We start from the raw sequence: 22,686 nt of genomic DNA on the forward strand, positions 1-22,686 counted from the left end.
TTTTGTTATTTTTTCTTATTGTTTTATTTCTTCTTCAGTAGTTTTTTTTTAATATCAGTTAAACTTTAATGCAATTTTTCATTTTTGTTTTTGGCATATTTTTTCATTTTTTATTAATTTATTTTTCTGTTTATTTGATTTACTATTATTTCTTTTATTTTTTTTGTTAAGGGGGTTAAGTACGAATAGCAGTTGCTAAACTTCACCTCCCGAGTTGTAATTATTTGTAGATACAATTCAATAAAGCCGCTTTATTATAAAAAATATTATTATTATTATTATTAAGAAACTGTCAATTAAATCTTTTTTCCTTCATCATCATCTTCATTTTCTTTAGTTTTTTCCAACATCCTCAGTTTTAATTTAATTTTTTTAAATTGTGTATTTAATTTTTTTCTCAGTACGAAACCGTTACTTTGCAGACCCAAGCTTATTACGACTTTTTTGTTTGTTTTGGTCCATACTATTACCTCCTGAAATATCTTACCATCTTTTTTTAAAACCCCGTATAAACTCTATACAACCAGTTATTCAGTTATTTTGATGTTTGATTTTTTGTGTTACATAAAGTTTTTAAAACTAAAACCTCCAACAATTTAATTAATTGATGGTTCTTTTCTGTAAAAATGGGAGATATTTTATGCGATTTTATGTAATAAAAATAATTCATAAAAAAATATGTTGGAGTTTGAAACTTTTAAAGAATTGAAGTCATAGTATTTTAATTTGTGAAAAATGTTACAACATGAGCATTATAAAATTAATTATTTCAATTAAATACAGGGTGTCAGAACTCGCGCCCCAGAAAAAATTTTCAAGTAAGGTAAGAACCAGGAACATGGAAAAAATTAAAAAAAAATTCTGTCATAAAACTTTGACATTTATTTGTTGACATTTAACTTTTTTTATGTCTATTTAATGATACTGATGATCTTGTATATGTTTTTTTCATAATTATTTGGCAAAGGTACAAAAATTTTGCCAATAAAAGCCACAAATAACATTAAACAGAGTAAAAAAAAATTTCCAATAAGTAAAAATAAACAGTCAATGTGCAAAATTTAAACTCTCATAACTTTTTTAACATTTTTTCTATATTCCTGGTATCTTACTTTACATGGCATTTTTCTCTGGCGCACCCTGTATATTTATTAATTGCCCGACTGTTCATGTTTTTTTTATACTGACCTAAGCATGCTGTTGTTTGGGGAGTGCTGTTGTACCCCCAATTAAAATGACTAAATTGTATCGGGAAATACATGTTGGGGATGTCGGAAAAGTCATTTCCGTATCCTCCAGCTTCAAGCAAAAGGACATTCCAATTAGCGATTTCACTCAAGCGATTTGCGACAACCGTTCCTCCAGCTCCGGCACCAATTACCACAAAATCGAAAGTTCCGAACTCTAATCAAATTACCAAAAATACAAGAAATGGTCACACTACTCACTTTGCTGTCTTGCTTTAGTATAGTATTCGTACGCATTTTTGGGTAATTGATATGTCATTGCGTTTTCATTCGCTTTTGTTATTAATCGCACATAGTAGTCGATCTTCCGTTCACTTAAATATCCTTGGGAATGCACGAACATTACTGGCAAAACCACGCTTAAAATTTTCAGATTCATGGTTACGGTTGTGGTAAAATTGAATGAAAGTGATCGAGCACCTTATATATACCGACTCGAATTATTTGACGATAAAAAAGCGAAAATTTTCTAATTATTATTCATGCTTTATTAAGTCAAACACTAATACATTTTAAAACAGCGAACTGCTTATCGCGGTTTCTTAGGAAGAAGATATTTATTCAATTAAATATTCAAATTTCGCATATTACGCGTTAAAAATCGTTTTTTTTTTTTCAAAAAAATTTCTTCGCAGTTTGTTTTCAATCTCCAATAAAGAGAGAGGTTGCACTACACTTTCAACTCTATATTAATTTCCTGATATTTTAATTCATAATTAATTATAAATTTCTCGTATTTGAAAAAGGAAGACAATGGAATACCTTCTATTATATCATTTATGAGTAATTCCATGCCAAAACGATCACTTTTAAAACTCGTTGTTTTTGATTTTCGTAAATTTGAGATATGTAAAAATGAATGCCACGTATTTTATGTTGGAAAAACAGGGATGTACAAAATTACCTCGTAGCAAAAATAATTTGTATCTAAATAATAAATCAAAATATTGAAACATTTTTTTTAATAATAGATATAAGTAGGTACATTGCGGACCTGATAATACATGTATTCTAAAAATTAGTTATTAACTAATAATTTAAAAATGTTGTTTAAACAAAAAAATAAACAATTACGCAGGTTTTTAAAATTCTTCAAAAATTTATGTAAAAACTTTCATATTTTTACTATTTCTTCACATAAGTTTCAAGACGGACGTTTTAAAAATGGCTGAAAAAAAAATAGTGCATGATCCCCTAAGATCGCCTGAAAGTAGCGTTTCCTTGGAAATTAAATACAAAAATTACTAATCACCGTCACTAGTAAACTGTTGTATAGAAAACACGTAATTTCCAATAACTTATTAATATTTATTTTTCAAAAAATATCAATAATAAATATAAATTCCTCGGTTGAGAAAGAGTACTCTCTATTTTTTTTATTCTATTTTCTGATATTAAAATAAAAGTATGTAGCTTTCGCTTCGCTCGACTAAAATGATCATTTAATAAATCGCAGTCTTTCAACTTGTCGATTAGATTATACAGGGTGTGTCAAAAGTCCCGGACCAACGAAAGGTAAAATACCAGGAGCATGGAAAAAATGTAAAAAAATCTATCTATAAAAATTTCGAAGTTATGAGAGTTTCAATTTTGTTTCTGTTGGAAAAATAATTTTCTATGTTTTTTTGCTACAGGCTATTAGAAAAGGAAACAAGGAAGCTGTATCCTAAATTGTAACTCTATCTAATGTTATTTGTGGCTTTTATTGGCAAAATTATTGTACCTTTATTAAATAATTATAAAAAAACATATACAAGATCATCAATATAATTAAGTAGACATAAAAAATGTCAAATTTCAAAAAAAATGTATTTTTTTTGACAGATTGAATTTTTTTAACATTTTTTTCATGTTCCTGGTATCTTACCTTACATGCCATGTCACGTTGGTCCGGGAATTTTTACACACCCTGTATAGCAAAACGTAATATGTGAAATATTTGTGAAATATTTACTCAACCGAAGAATTTGTTTTTATTATTGATATTTTTTGAAAAATAAATGTTAATATGTTATTGGAAATTAAGTGTTTTCTTTAGTTTATTAGTGACGTAATTGGTAATTTTTCTATTTAATTTCCAAGGAAATGCTACTTTCAGGCGATCTCAGGGGATCATGCCCTATGATCTAAAAAAAAATTTTTTCAGCCATTTTTTAAACTTATGTGAAGACATAGTAAAAATGTGAGAGCTTTTGAAAATTTTAAAAACCTGCGTAATTGTTTATTTTTTTGTTTAAACAATATATTTTTAAATTACTTGTTAATAACAAATTTTTAGAATACATTTATTATTACGTCCGTAATGTACCTATTTATATCTATTATTAAAAAAAAAATCGTTTCAATATGTTGATTTGCTCTTTAGATAAAAATTCTTTTTGCTCCGATACTTAATATTGTACATCCCTGTTTTTTCAACATACATTGAAAAAATAAAAAACGGTGAAATACGTGTCACTTATTTTTACACGTTCTATAAAATATCTCAAATTTACGAAAATCAGACGTTTTGGCATGGAATTACTCTTATAAAATACTAAGCATTCGATTTTTATTCGTGTTATCAGAGCGTGACGGATTTATTCACGATCACAATGCTGTTCTTATTGATTTTGGTAAATTATTGTGATAGAAACTACAGAAAGTAAATTTAAATTGGAGTCTAGACTTGCGTTCATAGATTTGTTAAACTTTCACCCATAGTGCGTAATAAATAATTAATAATCCAAAGTATTGAAAAAAAATCTAGGTCTTTCCTAAACGTGGACGTTTCTTTGAACAATGTATTTTTATTTGTCATTGGGAAAAACCGAAAAAAATCTTTTAATTGCGAATATTGTTAATTACACGTCTCTGAGTAAACATTAAACCTTATTTCCGTTGAATATTGTAGTGAGAAAAATTTGGAACACGACCATGCTTGACTAATCATCATCATAGGAAATACTGGCATAAAACGGTAAAAAAACGTAAATCTTCTAACTTTCAAATTTAAGAAAATCATTTTTGTAATACTAGACTCTTTACACTTAATAAAGATAAATTGTGTAATTCACGTAAAGGTAGTAATTGTTTAGATAGTGAAATAATTAAATACAAATTGATAAAAATTAATAGACCACAACTTTACTTCATCTTAAGAATCACCAATTGCGAATGAAATTAAGATTGAGGAAGCGGATGTGGCGTCAATTTAATTTAATTTAAATCAAAAATCAACTTGTTACATCTGAGAAAAGGTTTTACTTGTTTATTAACATTATTTAATTTAAATAAGTATTTTCGTAACCCGGAACAATTGCTTATAATGTTTGTGACAAAAAAATCCATTAGAAACACTGAATTAATGGTATTTTTTTGTATACAAGTGCGCCAGAACTCGCATCCATGGAAAAAATGTTAAAAAATTCTATCTATACAAATTTCAAAATTATGAGCGTTTAAATTTTGCATTTTGACTATTTATTTGTCGGAAAAATAATTTTCCAAGTTTTTTTGCTACAGGAGAGGAAACAATAAAGAATAAAAAAAAAGTTGTAACCTAAATTGTGATACTGTTTAATATTATTTGCCTTTATTGGCAAATTTTTTAATAATTTTTAAAATTATTTTTAACCATACAGCATGTACCAAAAATAAGTTAGGATACAAACTTGTGTTTTTTTTTTTTAAATGAAACACCATATGTTCTTTGGCATTTTTGGATGTAGCCTTTTAAAACAAACTTTTATTAGTCGGTTTTCCTTAGTTTTAGAAATAAGACGTTTTTTTGACAAAAACATGCACTTTTTAAAAATTTATTACACAAAAATAAGACAACTAGAACACATTTTTTCTTACTTTTGCAAAAGAAGAAAGTACAGAATTTAAAGCTGTAGCAATTTTTTAATGTTTTGCATTTGTAAAGATTAATAAATTAAGAAGTTTGTTAAAAGTTAAATAACTTATCCGTTGATTTCTCCAGAGATTGTAAAAATCGTTATAAATACTGAAATTCGAATTATTTTATTGTAAAAATAAAGAATAATGGATTCAGTTTAACACAAATGTGATTATTAAGTGATATTTCTTCCATCTCTTGTGCAACTGTGCTTTTTTTTTGGTTACTGAAACAATAGTAATTATTTTTTTTAATGTTTAACGTTAAATATCTTTTTAGTTATTGATTATAAACACACAATAATTTTATAAAGACAATTTAATAATCTTTTAAATGCAAAAACAATAAATAGGGTCTTCCATTTAAATTTTTTAAGTTATTGAACTTTTAACAAACGCCTTCATTTTTTTATCTTTGCAAATGCAACACACTAAAAAAATGTTACAACCTTATAGCTTGTACCTTCTTCTTTGCGGTAGTAAAAAAAAAATATTTCTAATGTTAGTTTTTGTGTAATAAATTTTTAAAAAGTGCATGTTTTCGTCAAAAAAACGTCTTATTTTTAAAACTACGCAAAATCAACCAATAAAAATATAGTCATCATAAAAATCTACATCCAAAAACGCTAAGAAACATATAGTGTTTCTTTTGAAAAAACCTAAGTTTGTATTGTAACTTATTTTTGAGACACGTTGTATAGTGGAAAATAATTTTAGGCAATGGGTTAGATTAGTAATCTATCAATGTCCTGTATAATTTTTTTAAATTTTACCATTTAAAGGTCATTAATGGACATTTTCTACAAGATTTAATTAAATAGTCATTGTCAAAAAATAAATGTCAAAAATTTTTGGTGTTATTTAGGCAAATCTGCTTTGTTTTGAAGTGTTGTAAAGCCCCCACAATGTGAAAGTTGTAAACACTTTTAAAGGATTCGTATTTTAGGAGGCGAAATGTTTAAAAATCTTGGTGTGGTGTAATTGCATCATGGATTCAACAAATAAAATGTGCTACTCGACGTTTTTTCAATTTTAATCAGCATAAATATTATAGAAATTGTAAACTATACACAATGAACAGAGACGTACGTGGTATAAAAATAAAATAAACTCTACCGATTCAAACTTAAAGTAGAATGTACACGTAAGAAGGGATTAAAAATATACATCAGTACTGAAAATCATACAATTCTTATATCATTTAATGACAAACCGAACACATCTTTACACAATTCCACAATTTATTAATAACCAACTCTTCCACAGAAATGAAAATTCCTTCAAATAAACAAAATCGTCGCAATTCAACCGTAGAAATTGGTGTTTACTAGAAACTATCCTCGCTATCATCTGGAAGATTCCCAAAATTTAGCGCTTCCGGCTGCAAACTCGGCCTTCTATCTCCGAGAAACTCCTCAACAGGGGGCGAAGTCGTCGATTCCGTGGAGGAAGTACGTCCAATAGACGGATCAAACGCCTCCTTAATCTGACTACTCGCCCCTTTCGGATCCAAATCCGTCGCCCAACTAAAATGCATTAACGCTAAATCCGTATTTCCTAACTTCTTATGAACTTTGCCTATCAAATAGTAAACTAGGGACTCTTTGGGAACGATCTCCTTCAACTCCTCCAACTCCTTCAACGCTTCTGCATGTCTCCCAAGGGCGAAATAAATCGATCCTCGGTGGAATTTACACAAAGGACTCTTCGGATTATTCGCTATAGCTACATTAAACGTTTTCAATGCCTTCTCGGTCTGTTTCAAGGCATGTTGAACTATCCCAATATGGCAAAGTATCACCGAACTCTGCGAGTTTATTTGCAAAGCTCGCGAGTAATTTATTTCGGCCAAATGGTATCGTTCCTGTTTCGAGTAAATCGTTCCGATACCAAACCAGGCATTGTAATGCCTTGGGTCCAGTCTTATGGCATTTCGGAAACAACTCATTGCCTTATCGAGCTCCTCAGTCGTGATATATTCATGCCCGAGGAGAGTATAAGCGTAGGGAAACCGAGGATCGACTTGAACAGCCCTTTGGAAAAACTTAATCGCAGTATCATGCTCCTTATGCAAGGAAAAACAATTGCCACTGACACACCACGTGACCGGTGAGTTTTTGTTCATATTGATGAGGTCTTGAGCCAAGGCTGACAAGGCCACCTCTTTTTGTAAATGCCACAAAGCCGTTGAATAAATATCCATGAACTGTATCCGGTACGGTTCAAGATTATGTACTTTACTGAAATATTTTATACAAGACTCGTAATCAGTCAATTCGAAGTAGGCGAGTCCGAGCAAACAGTAAATCCAAGCTGTTTGAAACTGATTCGGTGGTAATGCATTCAATTCTTCAATTGCAGCTTTACAATTAAAATTCGATAAATGTAAATATGCCTCGCCTAAACTCCTCAAGAGTACCATCAGCCCTTCGGCGCTCTGTTTTTGCATCAAAATCGCTTGTTGGACACAACTCTCTATACTATTATTACTTATTGCACTTTTTTCGTTTTTTGCATCGGTGGAAGTTACCGTTTCGGTTTTTTCTTTCTCGATGCGATTTCGTGTATTGAGTTCCGTATAAGCTGTTGTTTTATTTAAATTGCATTTCGCCATACGTTGTTTGGTTTTTCGCGATGGCGATTTTGGTGTGGCGAATTTTGTTCGATTTGGTGACTTGTTGTTTTCTTTGACTGAATAACTGTTTGTGAATAGACGTGAACTACGTCGGACATTTTGACATGGTGGGAGTGATATCGTTGGGGTTTTGGTTACGTTTGTCGATTGGCTAAATAATGGTTTACAGTTTTGGAGGATCGGTTCTTTGCGATTGATGAATTGGTCCACTTGTGCTTTCATTCTTTTTGCCAATGATTGGTGGTGGTTGTTGGATTCGGTCAGTTTTGGCTGGGATAGGAGATTTGGAGTGCTGAAATAACCGTCGGGGGAGGTGTCCAAGAAGTGGCCAAAGCTCGGCTGAGGACTAGGCTGCAAAGAAATTTTTCTAGTCAAAAAAAATTCGAGTTTCATGCACACCTGCAAAATTAAAACATATATAAAAAAACATATATTTTCTTTTTTTTTTTTGGGGAATGAGAACTTGACATTTATACAGAGTGGTTATAAATGATTTTCATCTAGTCAGCTTTGGAACTTTATTTGTGCCGCTCTACTTTTTTGAAAACTCTAGTTCTGTCATTAGTGTCACTTATTAATTAATTATAAATTGTTGTTAATTGAACTTTTATTGTTTCAACTAATTTCCAATAATAACTGATAATGATGTACCTATACTTTAGAAGAAATCAAGTTTATAATTGAAGTCTATTTTCGAAGTGGACGCTTAGTAAACGGCGATTTTTTACATAGGAAATTCACAGCTGGCTAGATGAAAATCATTCAAGATATGCATTTTTCAAAGCCAATTGAGGAAACAAATTTAAATTTATCATTTTAAAAGTCATATGAAGACTTTAATGTGTATTTTTTTCGAATCCACTGAGAAAAAAATTAACATTAATTTTCGTGGCTAATTGGAAAAATTAATTTAAATTCATTATTTTTGCGTCTTTTTCAAAGCAAATTCGAATTGAATTAAAACAGTTATTTTATGGCATTCGGTGAGGTGAGGTTTGAATTTGATTGGTTGGACACATTTGTAAATTAATTGGTCCAATTATAAGGGCCAATAATAATCATTTCCCATTCACGTAATTACCACTAAGGTGAGAACAAACCGGTTTTTATTTCTTAATCGAATTTTTATAACAAATCAGCATTTAGTGTGGTTATTTTACTTTAATTGGATCTAGTTTTGCACAATGGGTGGAGCCAACCCCAGAGCCAATACGAATCATGCACTTTCGATTATTGGACCAATAAAAAGTAAAAAAATATTTAATTCGTTAAAGTTGAGTGTCATTGGTCGATCCTTAGCCGATACGCCTTTTAAAATCAACCAATCAGAAAACGTCTTATATTTTTCGACAAGAAAAATAACAATAATTAAAATTTTTGTTTAAAAAATCGCCTTCTTTGATTTTATTGGCAAAAAAAAATAATTATTTGAAGAATAAACGTTAATTAATTTTCTTTACTATCAAATGTCCAAACTGTCAAAGTTTGATATTTTTGTAAAATTTACATAAAACTGTGTATTTAGTACATTGATTGTGTACTAAAATTTGTATTTTGCTCAATTTTTGCTTTTTGATTAGCCTTTATTTGGCAAATCTTTCAAAAAAATTTAATATAATAAATCTTCGAAAGTAATTTCAAATGTTCATATAAGTGCACATAATTCCACAGTTTTTTTATGTACAATCATTGCAAAATTAAGAACAATTTGAACCATATCAGGGCCGTAATGAACAATTTTCTGATTCAAAATGGCCAAAAAAAATACAAATTCTCAAACAAAAGCACATTTTTTTGTGTTTTTTTGCCAACGGTAGCTCACTTACAATGAATTACAGAAATATTAATAATTTCAAGAAAATCAGTTAAAGATTAATGAACTCAGAATTTTTTTTTTAATTGGAGTACTAAGCTAGTTATTTTATGTGACGTGTGATATTTTCAAACATTTCCACGACTATGGATTTCTACTAGTGTTTCAGTGTTTTTACTAAATTTGCCACATAACAAATACAACTTTTTGTTATTGTTGAAGCTGTTGTTTTTGTTTATTATGTAAGTATATTTTTTTATTGTAATTATGTTCTATTAGCTCTTTCAAACTAATAAAGTAGAATTATTTCTTGAAAAAGACAGATTTTAAGCACAAAAAAGCGGAGGAAGAACACAAGAAAACAAAAAGAAGACACTCGATAGAACAAAGAAAACGAATGAATTTGAGAATCTAAGCAGATTATAAAAATACCTTCTTTAGAAGTATTAATTATGTCAATAAAATCATACATTTATAATAATTTGCCAACACACCGGTCTTAAAAAATGTAATTTTCATGTTATTTTAAAATTTCAAAACTCAATCTTAAATTTTAAAAACAGAAAATAAAGAAAAAAATACGGTTATGAAAACACACCTTCCGAGAAAAGTAAAAAAATTTTCATTTGATGTGTAATAGTAGGAAAAGCAATTTTTTATAAAAAAAAATATTAAGGGGGCCCTTAAATCGGTATTAACTTACACTGCTGGTGGAATCCATCCGAAATCTCAGCGCCTTGGTCCTCGACGTGAAAGGGGCAAACCCCGACAGCCACACATTTTGCACAACTGTCGGATTTTCATCCGGCGTACACAATTTCGAATTCGAAGTTACAACATTCGGACTAAAATTCACAAGAATCTGTTGTGGAGTCGTCGCATATGTCTCTTGATTATCTTGATTTGAATTGTTGTTTGTTATAACAACACTTTCAATATTGTTAATATTACTTCCCTGGCACATTGATAAATTTTCAACACCTGTTATTTGAAAAATATTTTGTGGGTTTGGTTTATCTCCTATTTTGCATAAATTTTCAAAAATGGACCATTGAAATGGATTTAGTTTTAAGGCTCGTTTCCACGCATCTATGGCACGAGGTTTTCTCTCGGTTTTGGCAGCTATATTACCCAATAAATTCAAAGCGAATGGGGCTTGATCACCGTATTCTGTTGTGATGTCGTCGAAATTTTCCGAATCATTACTCGTTTTATTTGAGTGCAACAAAGCCGCCTCAGCTTCAGCATATCTGCAAAAAAATACGAAACTAGAGTGGTAATTATACAGGGTGTCCCAAAGAAAATTAGCGCCCAAGTTTGGAAAAATGGTCTAGGATACGACACAATTTAAAATAAAACGTCCCCAGTTTTCGATAGTTCCGTTAGTGAGGCCAGATAGCGCAGTTGTTTCTTTCCCGTTTAAGTTTTAAGAGCAAAACGCTGAGCAAAACGCAAATAAAAAAATACAGACAGATAGAGCATTAAATTCTCAATAATAAGAGATAAAAGCAATGTAAAATTTTTATTAAAAACCACAGGGTGCGCCAGAACTCGCGCCCCAGAGAAAAATGCCATATAAGGTAATATACCAGAAACATGGAAAAAATGTTAAAAAAATTTTATCTATAAAAATTTCGAAGTTATGAGGGTTTAAAGTTTGCACTTTCACTCTATTTATTTCTGTTGGAAAAATAATTTTGCTATAGGCTATTAAAAGAGGAAACAAGGAAGCTGTCTTCTAAATTGTAACTCTGTTCAATGTTATTTGTGGCTTTTATTGGCAAAATTTTTGTCCCTTTACTAAATAATTGTAAAAAAAACATATATTAATTTTACATAATTTTTTAACATTTTTTTCATGTTCCTGGTATCTTACCTTACTTGAAAATTTTCTCTGGGGCGCGAGTTCTGGCGCACTCTGTATATTTAAGAAAATTTCAAACATTCAGCAATTACTTAACTTTTTCAGAAACGGTGGGTTAAAATTTAACCCACCTTTTTAACTCACCTTAATTTGAAAAGTGACGACTTATTTGAATAACATAAAATAGTTCGAATTTTTCATGAAAAGTATGTTCAATAACAAAAATTTTGAAAAAATTCGATATTTTTCAAAAGAGAAAATTTTAAAAATTGATATTTTCATTAAGTACGTTCAATAATGAAAATTTTGAATAAAAAATCTTTAAATTGACCTAATTTTTTAAATCCTAATAAAGTTTTGAACGCCTGATCCACATATATTTTTAAAAGTAAGGATTTATTCTTGAATACGAAATTTTTTATAAAAAGTAAGTTTAATAACAAAAACTTTGAAAAAATTCGATATTTTTCACCAAAAGTACCTACGTTTAATAATAAAAATTTTGAACAAAAAACGTTTAAGTTGATCCAATTTTTTAAACCCTAGTAAAGTTCTGAACAACTCAGCGACATGCATTTTGAAAAATGACAATTTATTTTTGAATATCATTTAAAATAGTTCAAAATTTTTCATCAAAAGTACGTTTAATAACAAAAATTTTGAAAAAAATTCGACATTTTCCCCCAATACTGTAAATTTTTAAAATTGATATTTTTCATCAAAAGTAGGTTTAATAATAAAAGTTTTGAATGAAAAACGTCTAAATTGATCCTATTTTTTTAAATTCTAGTAAAGTTTTGAACACCTGATCGACATACATTTTTAAAAGTGACGATTTATTCTTGAAAAAAATCGATATTGTTCACCAAAAGTACTTTTAATAATTAAAATTTTGAACAAAAAACGTCTAAGTTAATTCAACTTTTTAAACCCAAGTAAAGTTCTGAACAACTCAACGACATACATTTTGTATTTTTGAGCAGTTTTGCTCATTAATGGTAATATTTTTAATAATACAAACATTATTATTGAAGAGTTTACCACATTTTTTTATTTACAATCAATGAACTTAAAATTATTATGAAAACTATACAATTTATTAATTAATTTGAAATACCTACATTTATATGATACTTATTTTATTTAAAAAAAAATTGAATTGTTTTTTGAGAATATACACATAATGAATAATGATTATTATAAATACAAAGAGGAAAAAAACAAAACAAAAATAATTTTCTTTCATTGGGATTAGAATTTCGATCCTTGGGTTTATAAGGCAAATACTTTCCTATTTCGACTAGTAGGCTTCGTGACGTCATTGAGCATTTCCAGACTATTTAAGTAACCACTTTCGCTTAACATTACATTGATAAAATTTTGCATTTTTACTAACTGTATTTCGTATTATTCTTAGTTTTTTGAGATATGAGTGGTATGTCCTGATGTTGTGAAAAATTACAACAATAACATGAACTTTGTTGATAAATTTGAACGTCTTTGAGGCCTAAACCATTAGTCCCGCGGACTTTTAACTAGAAAATTTTATTCTCTACAACTTTCTTTCTTACATTTTTCTTGTATCTTCAACCGTTTTCGTAGCATTTTGAAAAACATGAAACGGAGCACAGATTTTAAATTTGAAATACTTTTTTTCTCATATTTCTCGTAAAAAATTTAGTCGTTCGTTCTTCACAGCTTATTAAGAATGAAAAGCTCGACTTTTTTGCATTTTTTTCCAAATAATTAGTAGACTTGTTGAATTTGAATTAATTTAAAACGATTTGAAACAGACGGAAAAACACTCTAAGCGCCCTCATTTTTACTAATTTTGTACCGTGCGATCAAAAAAAATAAAATAAATTAGAGTAGGCGACGATTAATATTCTACAGTTGGCAACACGTTGGGTGGGAATCTGGGCTGGAAAACTGAAAGTGAAAATGACGATTCACCGTTTTCGTCTTGTACAATAACTTGCAACAATAAAAATTTTCTGTTCTAATGTGAACATTATTTCACTCAAAATGAATAAAACGCAAACTTGTCAAAGTTTCCGATGACATTTAATGTCAAAAATCAGGATTGCCATCTGAAGGACTTTAATCACCGCCTACTCTAATTTATTTTTTTTTTGATCTGGTTTCGTCGTAGTTCTCTGTAATCTGTAACCTCTCTAATTTCAGTTTCCAATGATATTTTTATTAGAGAAATTCCCTTTCAATGCCAGGTGACTTTTCAAACTTACTTTTCGAGATCATAAGCACAAATTCCAAACAAATATCTGCACTGAGTCGAAGCATCAGTGCGTTCTTTCAAAATGTGGTATGCGTGGTCTTTCTGGCCACTTCTGTAGTACGCAGTGGCCAATAGAAACAGACTATCGTCCGATTTTACTGAAAAAACGAATATAAGAGACAGTTTTGATCAAGTCCGAGCATACCTTCAGCATACAATCGTTCTGATAAGAACACAGCGTCCGTGTAGTCGTAGTGGTTCAAACAATGCCAAATGGCAGCCTGAAAATAAGGCGTTTCAGCATCAATATTTGGAAGAGGTTAACTATATTACCTGCACGGGTTCTTGTACAATCATTTTTTATTTCAAAGTTTCAGTTCATTGGTTACACTTGAATTGACGCCTAAACATCGGTTATGCATCCAAGAGACTAATAAAAACGCAACACTTTGTTATTCACCACTATTTTTGATTTGTTTGACATATGATCACAAACGCAAAATCAACGGCCATTTTCTTCGATCAATTGAATTTATAAACAAAGGCAGCCAACCACACAAAACCAACCAAAGAGTGCAAAAGAAGAAATAAAATATCAAAACTTAAAAAAATGCGTTTTTCACGCTTTTTGCAAAATGCGTGAAACGTCCGACAGCGTTTCGTGCCAAAACCCAATTTTATTGATTAATTGATTTTTTCCGCAATTTTTCGTTATGTTGCAAGCTTGACTTATTTTTCTGTCAAAATTGTCTGTCAAAGCGACCTGTCATCGTGCATGTGGAAGTTCAAGAAACGAAATATTTTTCGTTTCCTTTGAGACACTTATTAATTCCCTTAGTTAAAATTACAATTGTGAAAATGCCCCCTAAGACTAAACCGGCCGCACCTAGCAAGAAAACGGAGCAGAAAAAGAAAGAAAAAGTGATTGAGGTACATATGTAATGATTTTTTATTTATCTCAATTTTGAATTCAAAATTTGAAAATCCATTAGGACAAGACGTTCGGTTTAAAGAATAAGAAAGGGGCCAAGCAGCAGAAATTCATCCAACAAGTCGAGAAACAGGTCAAAACTGGGGGCCACCATCCTGTCAAAGAAGATGGGGGCAAGAAGGCCGAAAAGGAGAAGAAGTTGAAGGAGCAGAAGGAAATGGCTATTTTATTCAAGACCGTGCAGACGCAGAAAGTTGAGAAAGGTTATTTTTCGCGTTTTATTGTTTCAAATTTACTGATTTGTTGCAGGAACTGATCCCAAGTCTGTGGTTTGTTCGTTCTTCAAACAGGGCCAGTGTGGCAAAGGTGATAAGTGCAAATTTTCCCATGACTTGAGTATAGAAAGAAAAGCGGAAAAACGGTCGCTTTATGTCGATATGCGAGACGACGAGGACGAAACAATGGAAAATTGGGACGAACAAAAGTTGATGGAAGTGATAGAAAAGAAGCACGGAAAGTCGGGGAAAATGCCCACGACGGAAATTGTAAGAAAAAATAAATAAATCAGAGTAGGCGGTGATTAAATCCTTCAGGTGGCAATCCTGATTTTTGACGTTAAATGTCAACGGAAACGACAAGATTACGTTTTATTCATTTTGAGTGAAATAATGTTTATTGATTTTTATACTCTTTTTCATATCAAGTAGGTTGTAGTAGTCTAAATGAATCTTTAACTTAAAGGCTGATTTACACAAAAAGTGTCATTAATATGTCATTCAGAACAAATTTAAGCCATTAATAATGACAAAAATATTTATGTTTGCTACCCTATCTTCATTACGTTGTTAATTCTAATTATTTTTTTTTTGCTACCTGGGGCACACATTTATTTGAAAAAATAATTTGTAGGGAAATTTGACGTTAGGATTGTTTGAATTTTTGCATGATTGCCACCTTAAAATGATCCTTTTCAACGACTATAATTTGAAAACAAGTATATTGTTGCAAGTTATTACAAGACCAAAAAACTTCCAGTTTGGGTGGAAAATTGTTGCCAACTGTAGAAAATTAATCGTCGCCTACTCTAATTTATCATTTTTCGATCGCAGCCTACCATGACTTGTGTGTAATTATCGAGTTTTAGATCTGTAAACATTTCCTGGAAGCTGTAGAAAAGTCAAAGTATGGGTGGTTTTGGCAGTGCCCCTCTGGAGAGGGCTGTATTTACAGACATGCCCTCCCTCCAGGTTTCACGTTAAAGAAAGACAAGAAAAAAGACGACAAACGTGATGAAATATCCCTAGAAGACTTGATTGAAAAAGAGAGGGCAGCCCTAGGCTCCACTCAAACTAAAGTCACACTAGAAACATTTTTAGCGTGGAAAAAACGTAAAATCCAAGTATGATTTAACCTAAATTTGTCACACAATTAATTTGTGTTTTCTTAGGAGAAAAAAGACGCTGCTAAGCGGGAAGAGGACAAGAAACGTACAGATTTCAAGGCAGGGAAACAAGTGGGGCTCAGTGGTAGAGAAATGTTTAGTTTTAATCCTGAATTGGCGGCGCAAAATAACATGGAAGAGGGCGATGAAGCGGTTGATTCTTACAATTACTCAGATACTGAAGACGATGAAGTGGATTATAAAGAAATCAATTTAGATCTTATTAGTGCTGAGGAGGTAAGTTTTTCTATTTTGCGTTTAGAATAGACTAGTAAAATTTACTGAATTTTTGTCTTTATTTTTTTTTTAGGTCGATGGGAGTGGTACCGTGGCCACTGAAGACCGACTCAAGGCAACAAAAATAACAGAAAATGGGAATGAAGAAGGCGCATCAGCGGTACCCATCAATGAAAATTTGTTCCTTGAGGAAGATTTAGAAGCTTTAGATGAAGAATTAAACGATTTAGATTTAGAAGAATAAAATGGGTGCTAATATTTAGCATTGTTTGATTTCATTACTGCACACCAGAGAATGTATTTGTAATTTTATTTAAAGTAAACATCTCTAAACTAGGGTTGAATTTTCAAAAGTATTCCAAAGTGACTCAAATTCGTCATTATATCGGTTAAGCATCCATGGATTGTTTGTTATGCATACAAATTCAAAGTTTTTTACACATCCTTGGACTGTTAAGTTTAAAGAGCCTAGGAACATTTTTTTCAAGTCTGGATCTTCAGCATCGATTACGCAATACTTGTGATGCATGAATGAGTCTTCATAAGGGGGCGTTCGAACATCAAAACCTACAATTTGTTTTTGTTACAAAATAATCATAAAAATGCTTACTAACCAAATTTTTCTTTTAGTAATTTGGTCTTTGAATTTTGCATTTTGAATATGACATTGTCGGTGATTATTCTAACATTAACTCCTCGATCTTCGGCTTTAATTAGTTCATCAGTGACTTGTCTCAATGTGAGCATATACATGCACAAAGATATGGAGTATTTTGCTGATCCTAGGAACCTCAATAGTGTGTTTAAATGTGTGATTGAACAATTATCATCTTCACATTCTGCGCCACTATTGAAATGACTTAAACATTTCATGTTTTTCATAGTTATAAAAATGCAATGGTAATAATTTCGGTCTTGTTCCCACTTTTCATCTTGTAGTTTTTTCAACTTAAATTTGTGTCTTCGTTTGATTAAGTAGTTCAAAATCACGGGAATTGCAGTTGCACTGAGTGCAAGAAAAGCTCCTTTTAGCATTGTATGCATTTCGCAGTGTTTATTATTTAAATCAACTAAAAAAAATTGTAAATAAAAAATTACTTTAGGTTAGGTTCCGGTTTACGCACGCGCACTTTAAATATCATGGTGGGCAACACTGCCATTATTATTTTTTACGTTTTGTTAAATTTATTTTTACTTAAAAAAAACAAAATAAAACATTTTTTTTATATTTGGTGTTTTTGTTCTGTGTTAATTATATATTTTTTAATATATTGAAAACAAGAAAATCACAAAACGAATCAAAGGGTTGTTTATTGTGTTCTCTTAGGTTGGTGGTAACATTTGGGTGTTTTGAAATCACCCGCTGAATTTACACTTTTGTCACATTTTGTGGTTACTTTTCGTCAAATTCAAAATTAAAAATAAATTAAAATTTTGTGACGTCTTAAAATTTGCAATGCTTACAATTAGGAAATTTGTAGCATAATAATACAAAGTAAATTACAAGAAGTTATAATCTGACCAAATTTTGATGCAACCAACATTACACTCTTGTAGGCAAAATAGTCTAAATAGCGTCCTACATCTCTGAAAATGGACCCACATGTTTTGATTTCTGTGTAAATCTATCTTTTTCAAGACATTTGACAGAATACTGTTAAGAAAATTTAAATATACAGAATAGTTTTTGCGACAAGAATTCAGTCTTGTAGAGTAATCTGCGTATTTAAAGCCTTGGAGTCCTTGAATCAAGGTAAATTATTTGTGTTATAGTATACAAGTAGTTTAAAAGACATAAACTCCTTACTTCTTACAAAAACTCCTTACAAAAATATATTATAACAGTCGCAAAAAAGTTGCAAAAATGTAATGCTGGTTGCATCGAGAATTATGAATACATAAATCAACCAGAAACCAGAACTAAAAAAAAATATATTTATATTAAAAAGCATTGCGCTGTTATAAAAAATACTACATTTAATAATCAATTCTTGTTTTACAACATATTTCAATAATAAAAACATTAAAAAACAATTTCTTTATAAAAATGAATATAAAAAGTATTATGTTAAAAAACGGATTCAAGCCGAAACACGTAAAATAAAAAAAAATTTGAAAACAAAAGACATATTGTGCACAATAACCCCTACCTTCCCCTAACTACTTATGTTAATGTATAGTTGCGGAATTAAAATTTCGGGCAGTATTGTCTTTTTCATAAACGTAAACTCTAAAACAACCTTTACATTATCAACCTCATTTTTTACTCTTGTCATGTTTATGTCATTTTGACTTACTTTGAAAAATAGTGATTTGTTGCATAATAACAAATCAAAGCCATGATTTAATCACACTTGTTCAATTAATAAATTTCCTAAGACAGACAAATTGTTCAATTAACAATTTTTACAACAAAAAAAGTTTAATTGTCAAATGTCAGTCATGATGACAGTAAAAGGTGGTTTACAGTAAACTTTTTAAAATGACAGAAAAATACTGCCCGAAATTTTAATTCCGCAACTGTACATCAAGTAGGTTGTAGAAATTTAAAGGCCAATTCACACAAAAAGTGCCATTAATTTCATTCAGAACAAATTGAATCACATCAATAATGGCAAAAATCTTTATGTTTGCAATGTTATGTTAATTACGTTGTTAATTTTAATTACTTTTTGCTACTTGGGGTACGCATTTATTTAAAAAAATAATTTTTAGGGAAGATTGAGGTTAGGATTGATTGAATTTTTGCATGGTTGCCACCTTTCAATGACTACTTCGATGCATTTTAATATGAAAACGAGTATAATTATGTATTATTAATTAGTAATATTCAAGGGCCGATGCAGGGGAGGGGCATAGGTGCCCAAATTTGCCCCCGAAAGCTTCAATTTTTTATATTTAAATTTTAATATAAAAACCTTATGATCTAAAGTTTTTTTAATGAAAACATTAGAATTCTTTAAATCACAGTTATTAATACAAATCATACATATACCGAGAGATCAAAATAATTTGTAATAGAGTCATTTTTGGATCCGAAAACGTATATACGTATGTCTGTTTTTGAACTAACTGCACGTGAAACGTCAAATAAAATGACAAGTCGAAAGGTAAAACGACGTATAATGATAAGACCGTTCTTTTTTGAAGTTAAATAATAAATTTAGTTATTAAAAGCATCATTTTTTGATCATGGGTTTTTTCCTATCCACTTGTCATTTTATTTGACGTTTCACAGACATACGCACAGGACATACGTTTTCGGATACAAGGACGAGTCGATTAGAAATTATCTTGATCTCCCGATACTTACTTAGTCTTTATTAATTTAAAAAGAAATCATCAATTGTAATTTTCTTATTTTTTTAATGGAAACCCCTAATTTTTTTTAGCCAAGTCGATAGATTTTTTGATTGTCGAAATGGCAACACCAAAATATTATGTATTACATAAAGTTTTACAAAAAAAATATTCAAAAACTAAATTAATATCAATAAAAAACATTTTTTAAAAAGAAAATTGACTTGTTCGCGCATTTTTGCCAAAACAAAATATTTTCAGTTTTAATAAGATTATTATATAATTTTGCCGCTCACTGTATACCCTCATCATACTAAAAAATTTTAGATAGTCCCCCCCCAAAATTAATTCCTGGATCCGCCACTGGTAGTATTAGTACCTTTCTCATGCTAATTACTGTTTAGGGTTGAATTTGAGTCTCAAGACTCAAATGTGATCTCAAGATTACACTTCTTGGTATACAAGGCTGTTCCATTTTTATTGTTACAAATTTAACCAGGTGATAGAATATTCAATTTTAAGATAAAAGTTTCCTATAAACATATATCGAAAATTTTTATATAAGGAAGCCACATCCCCTGAAAGGGTTGCATCTTTTAATGGATTTTTTCCACTATTTCAGAAACCATCGTGGATAAAATTACAAAATTTGGTACAACTGATAACCTTTATACACCCAAATGATTCCAAAGATAAAATGGTTTTTGCCAGTTTCAGCCACAAAATTCTAAATTTCATAGTTTTTCACAAAAAGAGGTCTCTTTCGTTTTTGAGTAAAATCAGTTTACAATTTGTCCACACAAAGAGGATAAAAATTAAAAATTAAATTTGTATCACCGTTTAAGAAACCCGTGATTAAAAATTTCGACAACTGGTGTTTAAAAGTGATCAGCTGTACCAACTCTTGTAATTTTATCTATTCTGCAATAGTGAGAAAACGCCATTAAAAACGCAACTCTTTCAGGGGGTGTTGCTCGCTTACGTGACATTTTTTGATACATCTTCATAGGAAACTTTTGTCTTAAAATTGAATATTCTATCACCTGTTTAAGTTTGTGACAATAAAAACGGAACACCTGTAGGACTCAAATCCGTTTGCATGTTGCAAAACCCCGCCAAAATTAAAAATCAAAAAGTTGCTAACATCCATTCATTGTATGAATGACAGAAAAAAGTACAAATGATCCAATTAAAAATGCAATAAACTGTGGTCACGGATGCTGCCTGCGACTTCTACTCTGGACCATACGGAACAGAAGTGTCCAAATAGCCAGTTCTGGTCGTATAGAAAAACCACTCTACAGCATGATCAATAAATGTTTGTGTGCATGCTCAGTTCCACGATCTGTAGCCGAGTCCACGAATGATTCACGAAACACTAATTCCAGTTTAGTTGGTTTGTAGCTGTATGGGAGTGGAGAAGGTGATGGTATTCTTCAAGTTGGGCCTTACTTAACTTTCATTTATTTTGTTTTTCCGTATTTTTTGTGTTGTTGTTTTAAGTTTTGTGTTTTTCCAAAATGCCACAACCAACGGATAACTTGCCTCCTTCACAGGTATGTCGCAATGGAATTTATTACAATTTTTTCGATCATACTTCACTGTCAAGTTTGTAATCATATGTTTGTATAATATTTCTATTAAAGTTTGAATTTGTAAATTTTCGCCTTGACTGTATTAATAAATTACAAACGGCGTTTAGTTGCTAGTTCTCTACCACTATTGTATATTACATTTGTGTTAGATTAGATAAGTTGTGATAAAACTGTTGAGATGGACAAAATATCTCCGTATTTGTGTTCTGAATAATTCTAACGCAATGAAATTTGTATGCAAATATTGATTTTTTAATTACGTGAAACTATTGTTGCATGTAGGCATGAATTTGCATTGATTATTCAAAATCACACATTACATAGCTGACTGCACTGGGAGGTTGCAATCGATTTTCGTGTCCCATGTTGCATGACCTAGCAAATATACAACTTGTCCCAACTAAAACTTTCTCGCTTAATAAATCTGTTATTACCAAAGAAAACAATGATATTTTACTTATTTAGATTGAGTTTACAAGAGGAAAAAAACATTATGTTTGATTTTACGCCAAAACTGGGAAGGAAAAACTTTTTTGCTTCACCTGAAACGAACAAAAACATTTTTTCTCTTGATTTTAGACTAATTTTTCTCTGCTTTTTAAGTCCTATACATTGGTGGTTTTATTTATTTGACAACTATATGTCCAAAATCAAGAAAAAATGAACTTTTCTTTTTACTGAGTTAGAATAATGAAGTTTTAATTCGTTTCAGGTAAAGCAAAAAATGTTTTTTGTTTTCAGTTTTGGTGTAAAATTAAAGATAAAAAATGTTTTCCTCTTGTAAACTCCATCCGGAGACATACTGGAGAAAAAAGATGTTTTAATGAATTATGTAGTTTCTTTTCTGATTTCCTCTGAAACTTTTAACGAAATTACTTTAATTAATTAATTTATTTAACAAAATAATCTATTTTTCACGAAAATGTTATAATATTACAGCTAATATAAATAATTTTGAGCTATTAGAATTTGTAAACCAGGTTTCATCATTGTTTGTCCATTCACTAGTGCAAATTCTGTGGGATTTTGTTAAAATTTTATACTTGCATTCGTTTTTGTAGTTTGTTGATTTTTAGGCGATTTGTCACATTTTAGTTCAAAAAATAATTGCGTTAAAAATATCGATTTTGTATTTAATTGTCCGAAAAAAATGGCCAAGGTTACAAATATTGTTTAAAATATAAATTTCTGGTATTGGTACACACGGAGTTTATGGATGTTTTATTTTTGCTATAAAAGTTTACGTAAAGTCGTTAAAAACTGTGACAGGGTAAATACTTTGTAGCCAAACATTATGCAAAGATTTTGTTTAGTAATATTAACATCGGTTTTCATTAGAATAAGGTTGAAAATGCTACCCAAATCTGAAATGGAAATAGAGGAAATAAGATTGAATGAAAATGAAGAATATAGAGGACAATCCAAAGTAGGAAGTAATAAATTATCTTAGGCGAACTTTGGCTTGAACAAAGTTTTATTCAAAAGTGATTGATTTTAGGTGTCATAAA

General features: G+C 30.3%; 5 protein-coding genes across 7 annotated transcripts in view; 2 read left to right on the forward strand and 3 right to left on the reverse strand.

Moving 5' to 3' along the window:
- Positions 1-1,626, reverse strand: part of LOC123004197 (glucose dehydrogenase [FAD, quinone]-like) — a 5,165-nt gene extending 3,539 nt beyond the window's left edge. Inside the window, exons 1-2 of the mRNA XM_044397338.1 lie at positions 1,449-1,626; positions 1,189-1,404 (exon numbers count right to left, since the gene is read on the reverse strand). Coding sequence (XP_044253273.1) covers positions 1,189-1,404; positions 1,449-1,626 — 394 coding nt within the window. The remainder of the gene's footprint in view (positions 1-1,188; positions 1,405-1,448) is intronic.
- Positions 1,627-6,143: 4,517 nt separating this feature from the next.
- Positions 6,144-14,214, reverse strand: LOC123010297 (cell division cycle protein 27 homolog). The gene is made up of 5 exons (XM_044407115.1): positions 14,008-14,214; positions 13,880-13,955; positions 13,685-13,832; positions 10,278-10,824; positions 6,144-8,112 (listed from the first exon to the last, which is right to left on the reverse strand). The coding sequence occupies exons 1-5, from the start codon at positions 14,029-14,031 to the stop codon at positions 6,454-6,456; spliced, it is 2,454 nt and encodes an 817-aa protein (XP_044263050.1). The 5' UTR covers positions 14,032-14,214; the 3' UTR covers positions 6,144-6,453.
- A 214-nt stretch (positions 14,215-14,428) lies between these two features.
- Positions 14,429-16,545, forward strand: LOC123015798 (zinc finger CCCH domain-containing protein 15 homolog). 2 transcript variants are annotated; one of them, XM_044415765.1, is made up of 6 exons: positions 14,429-14,604; positions 14,667-14,868; positions 14,915-15,150; positions 15,750-16,004; positions 16,053-16,283; positions 16,357-16,545. In XM_044415765.1, exons 1-6 carry the CDS (start codon positions 14,533-14,535, stop codon positions 16,525-16,527), a joined length of 1,167 nt encoding a protein of 388 aa, XP_044271700.1. In that variant the 5' UTR covers positions 14,429-14,532; the 3' UTR covers positions 16,528-16,545. The 2 variants fall into 2 exon arrangements, with proteins under 2 accessions (XP_044271700.1, XP_044271709.1); XM_044415774.1 differs by having other exon boundaries at positions 14,467-14,612.
- Positions 16,546-16,574: 29 nt separating this feature from the next.
- LOC123015807 (mitochondrial cardiolipin hydrolase-like) lies at positions 16,575-17,515 on the reverse strand. 2 transcript variants are annotated; one of them, XM_044415798.1, is made up of 3 exons: positions 17,408-17,515; positions 16,898-17,353; positions 16,575-16,850 (listed from the first exon to the last, which is right to left on the reverse strand). In XM_044415798.1, the coding sequence occupies exons 2-3, from the start codon at positions 17,325-17,327 to the stop codon at positions 16,612-16,614; spliced, it is 669 nt and encodes a 222-aa protein (XP_044271733.1). In that variant the 5' UTR covers positions 17,328-17,353; positions 17,408-17,515; the 3' UTR covers positions 16,575-16,611. The 2 variants fall into 2 exon arrangements, with proteins under 2 accessions (XP_044271733.1, XP_044271723.1); XM_044415788.1 differs by having other exon boundaries at positions 16,898-17,414.
- Positions 17,516-20,976: 3,461 nt separating this feature from the next.
- LOC123006429 (breast cancer anti-estrogen resistance protein 1) overlaps positions 20,977-22,686 on the forward strand; it is a 25,367-nt gene continuing 23,657 nt past the window's right edge. The window contains exon 1 of the mRNA XM_044400941.1: positions 20,977-21,139. Coding sequence (XP_044256876.1) covers positions 21,104-21,139 — 36 coding nt within the window. The 5' untranslated portion in view covers positions 20,977-21,103. The remainder of the gene's footprint in view (positions 21,140-22,686) is intronic.

The sequence above is a fragment of the Tribolium madens genome, unplaced genomic scaffold (genome assembly GCF_015345945.1).
Source record: "Tribolium madens isolate multiple individuals breed KSU strain unplaced genomic scaffold, Tmad_KSU_1.1 Scaffold_11;HRSCAF=98;Tcas5.2_LG3b, whole genome shotgun sequence".
Lineage (NCBI taxonomy): Eukaryota > Metazoa > Arthropoda > Insecta > Coleoptera > Tenebrionidae > Tribolium > Tribolium madens.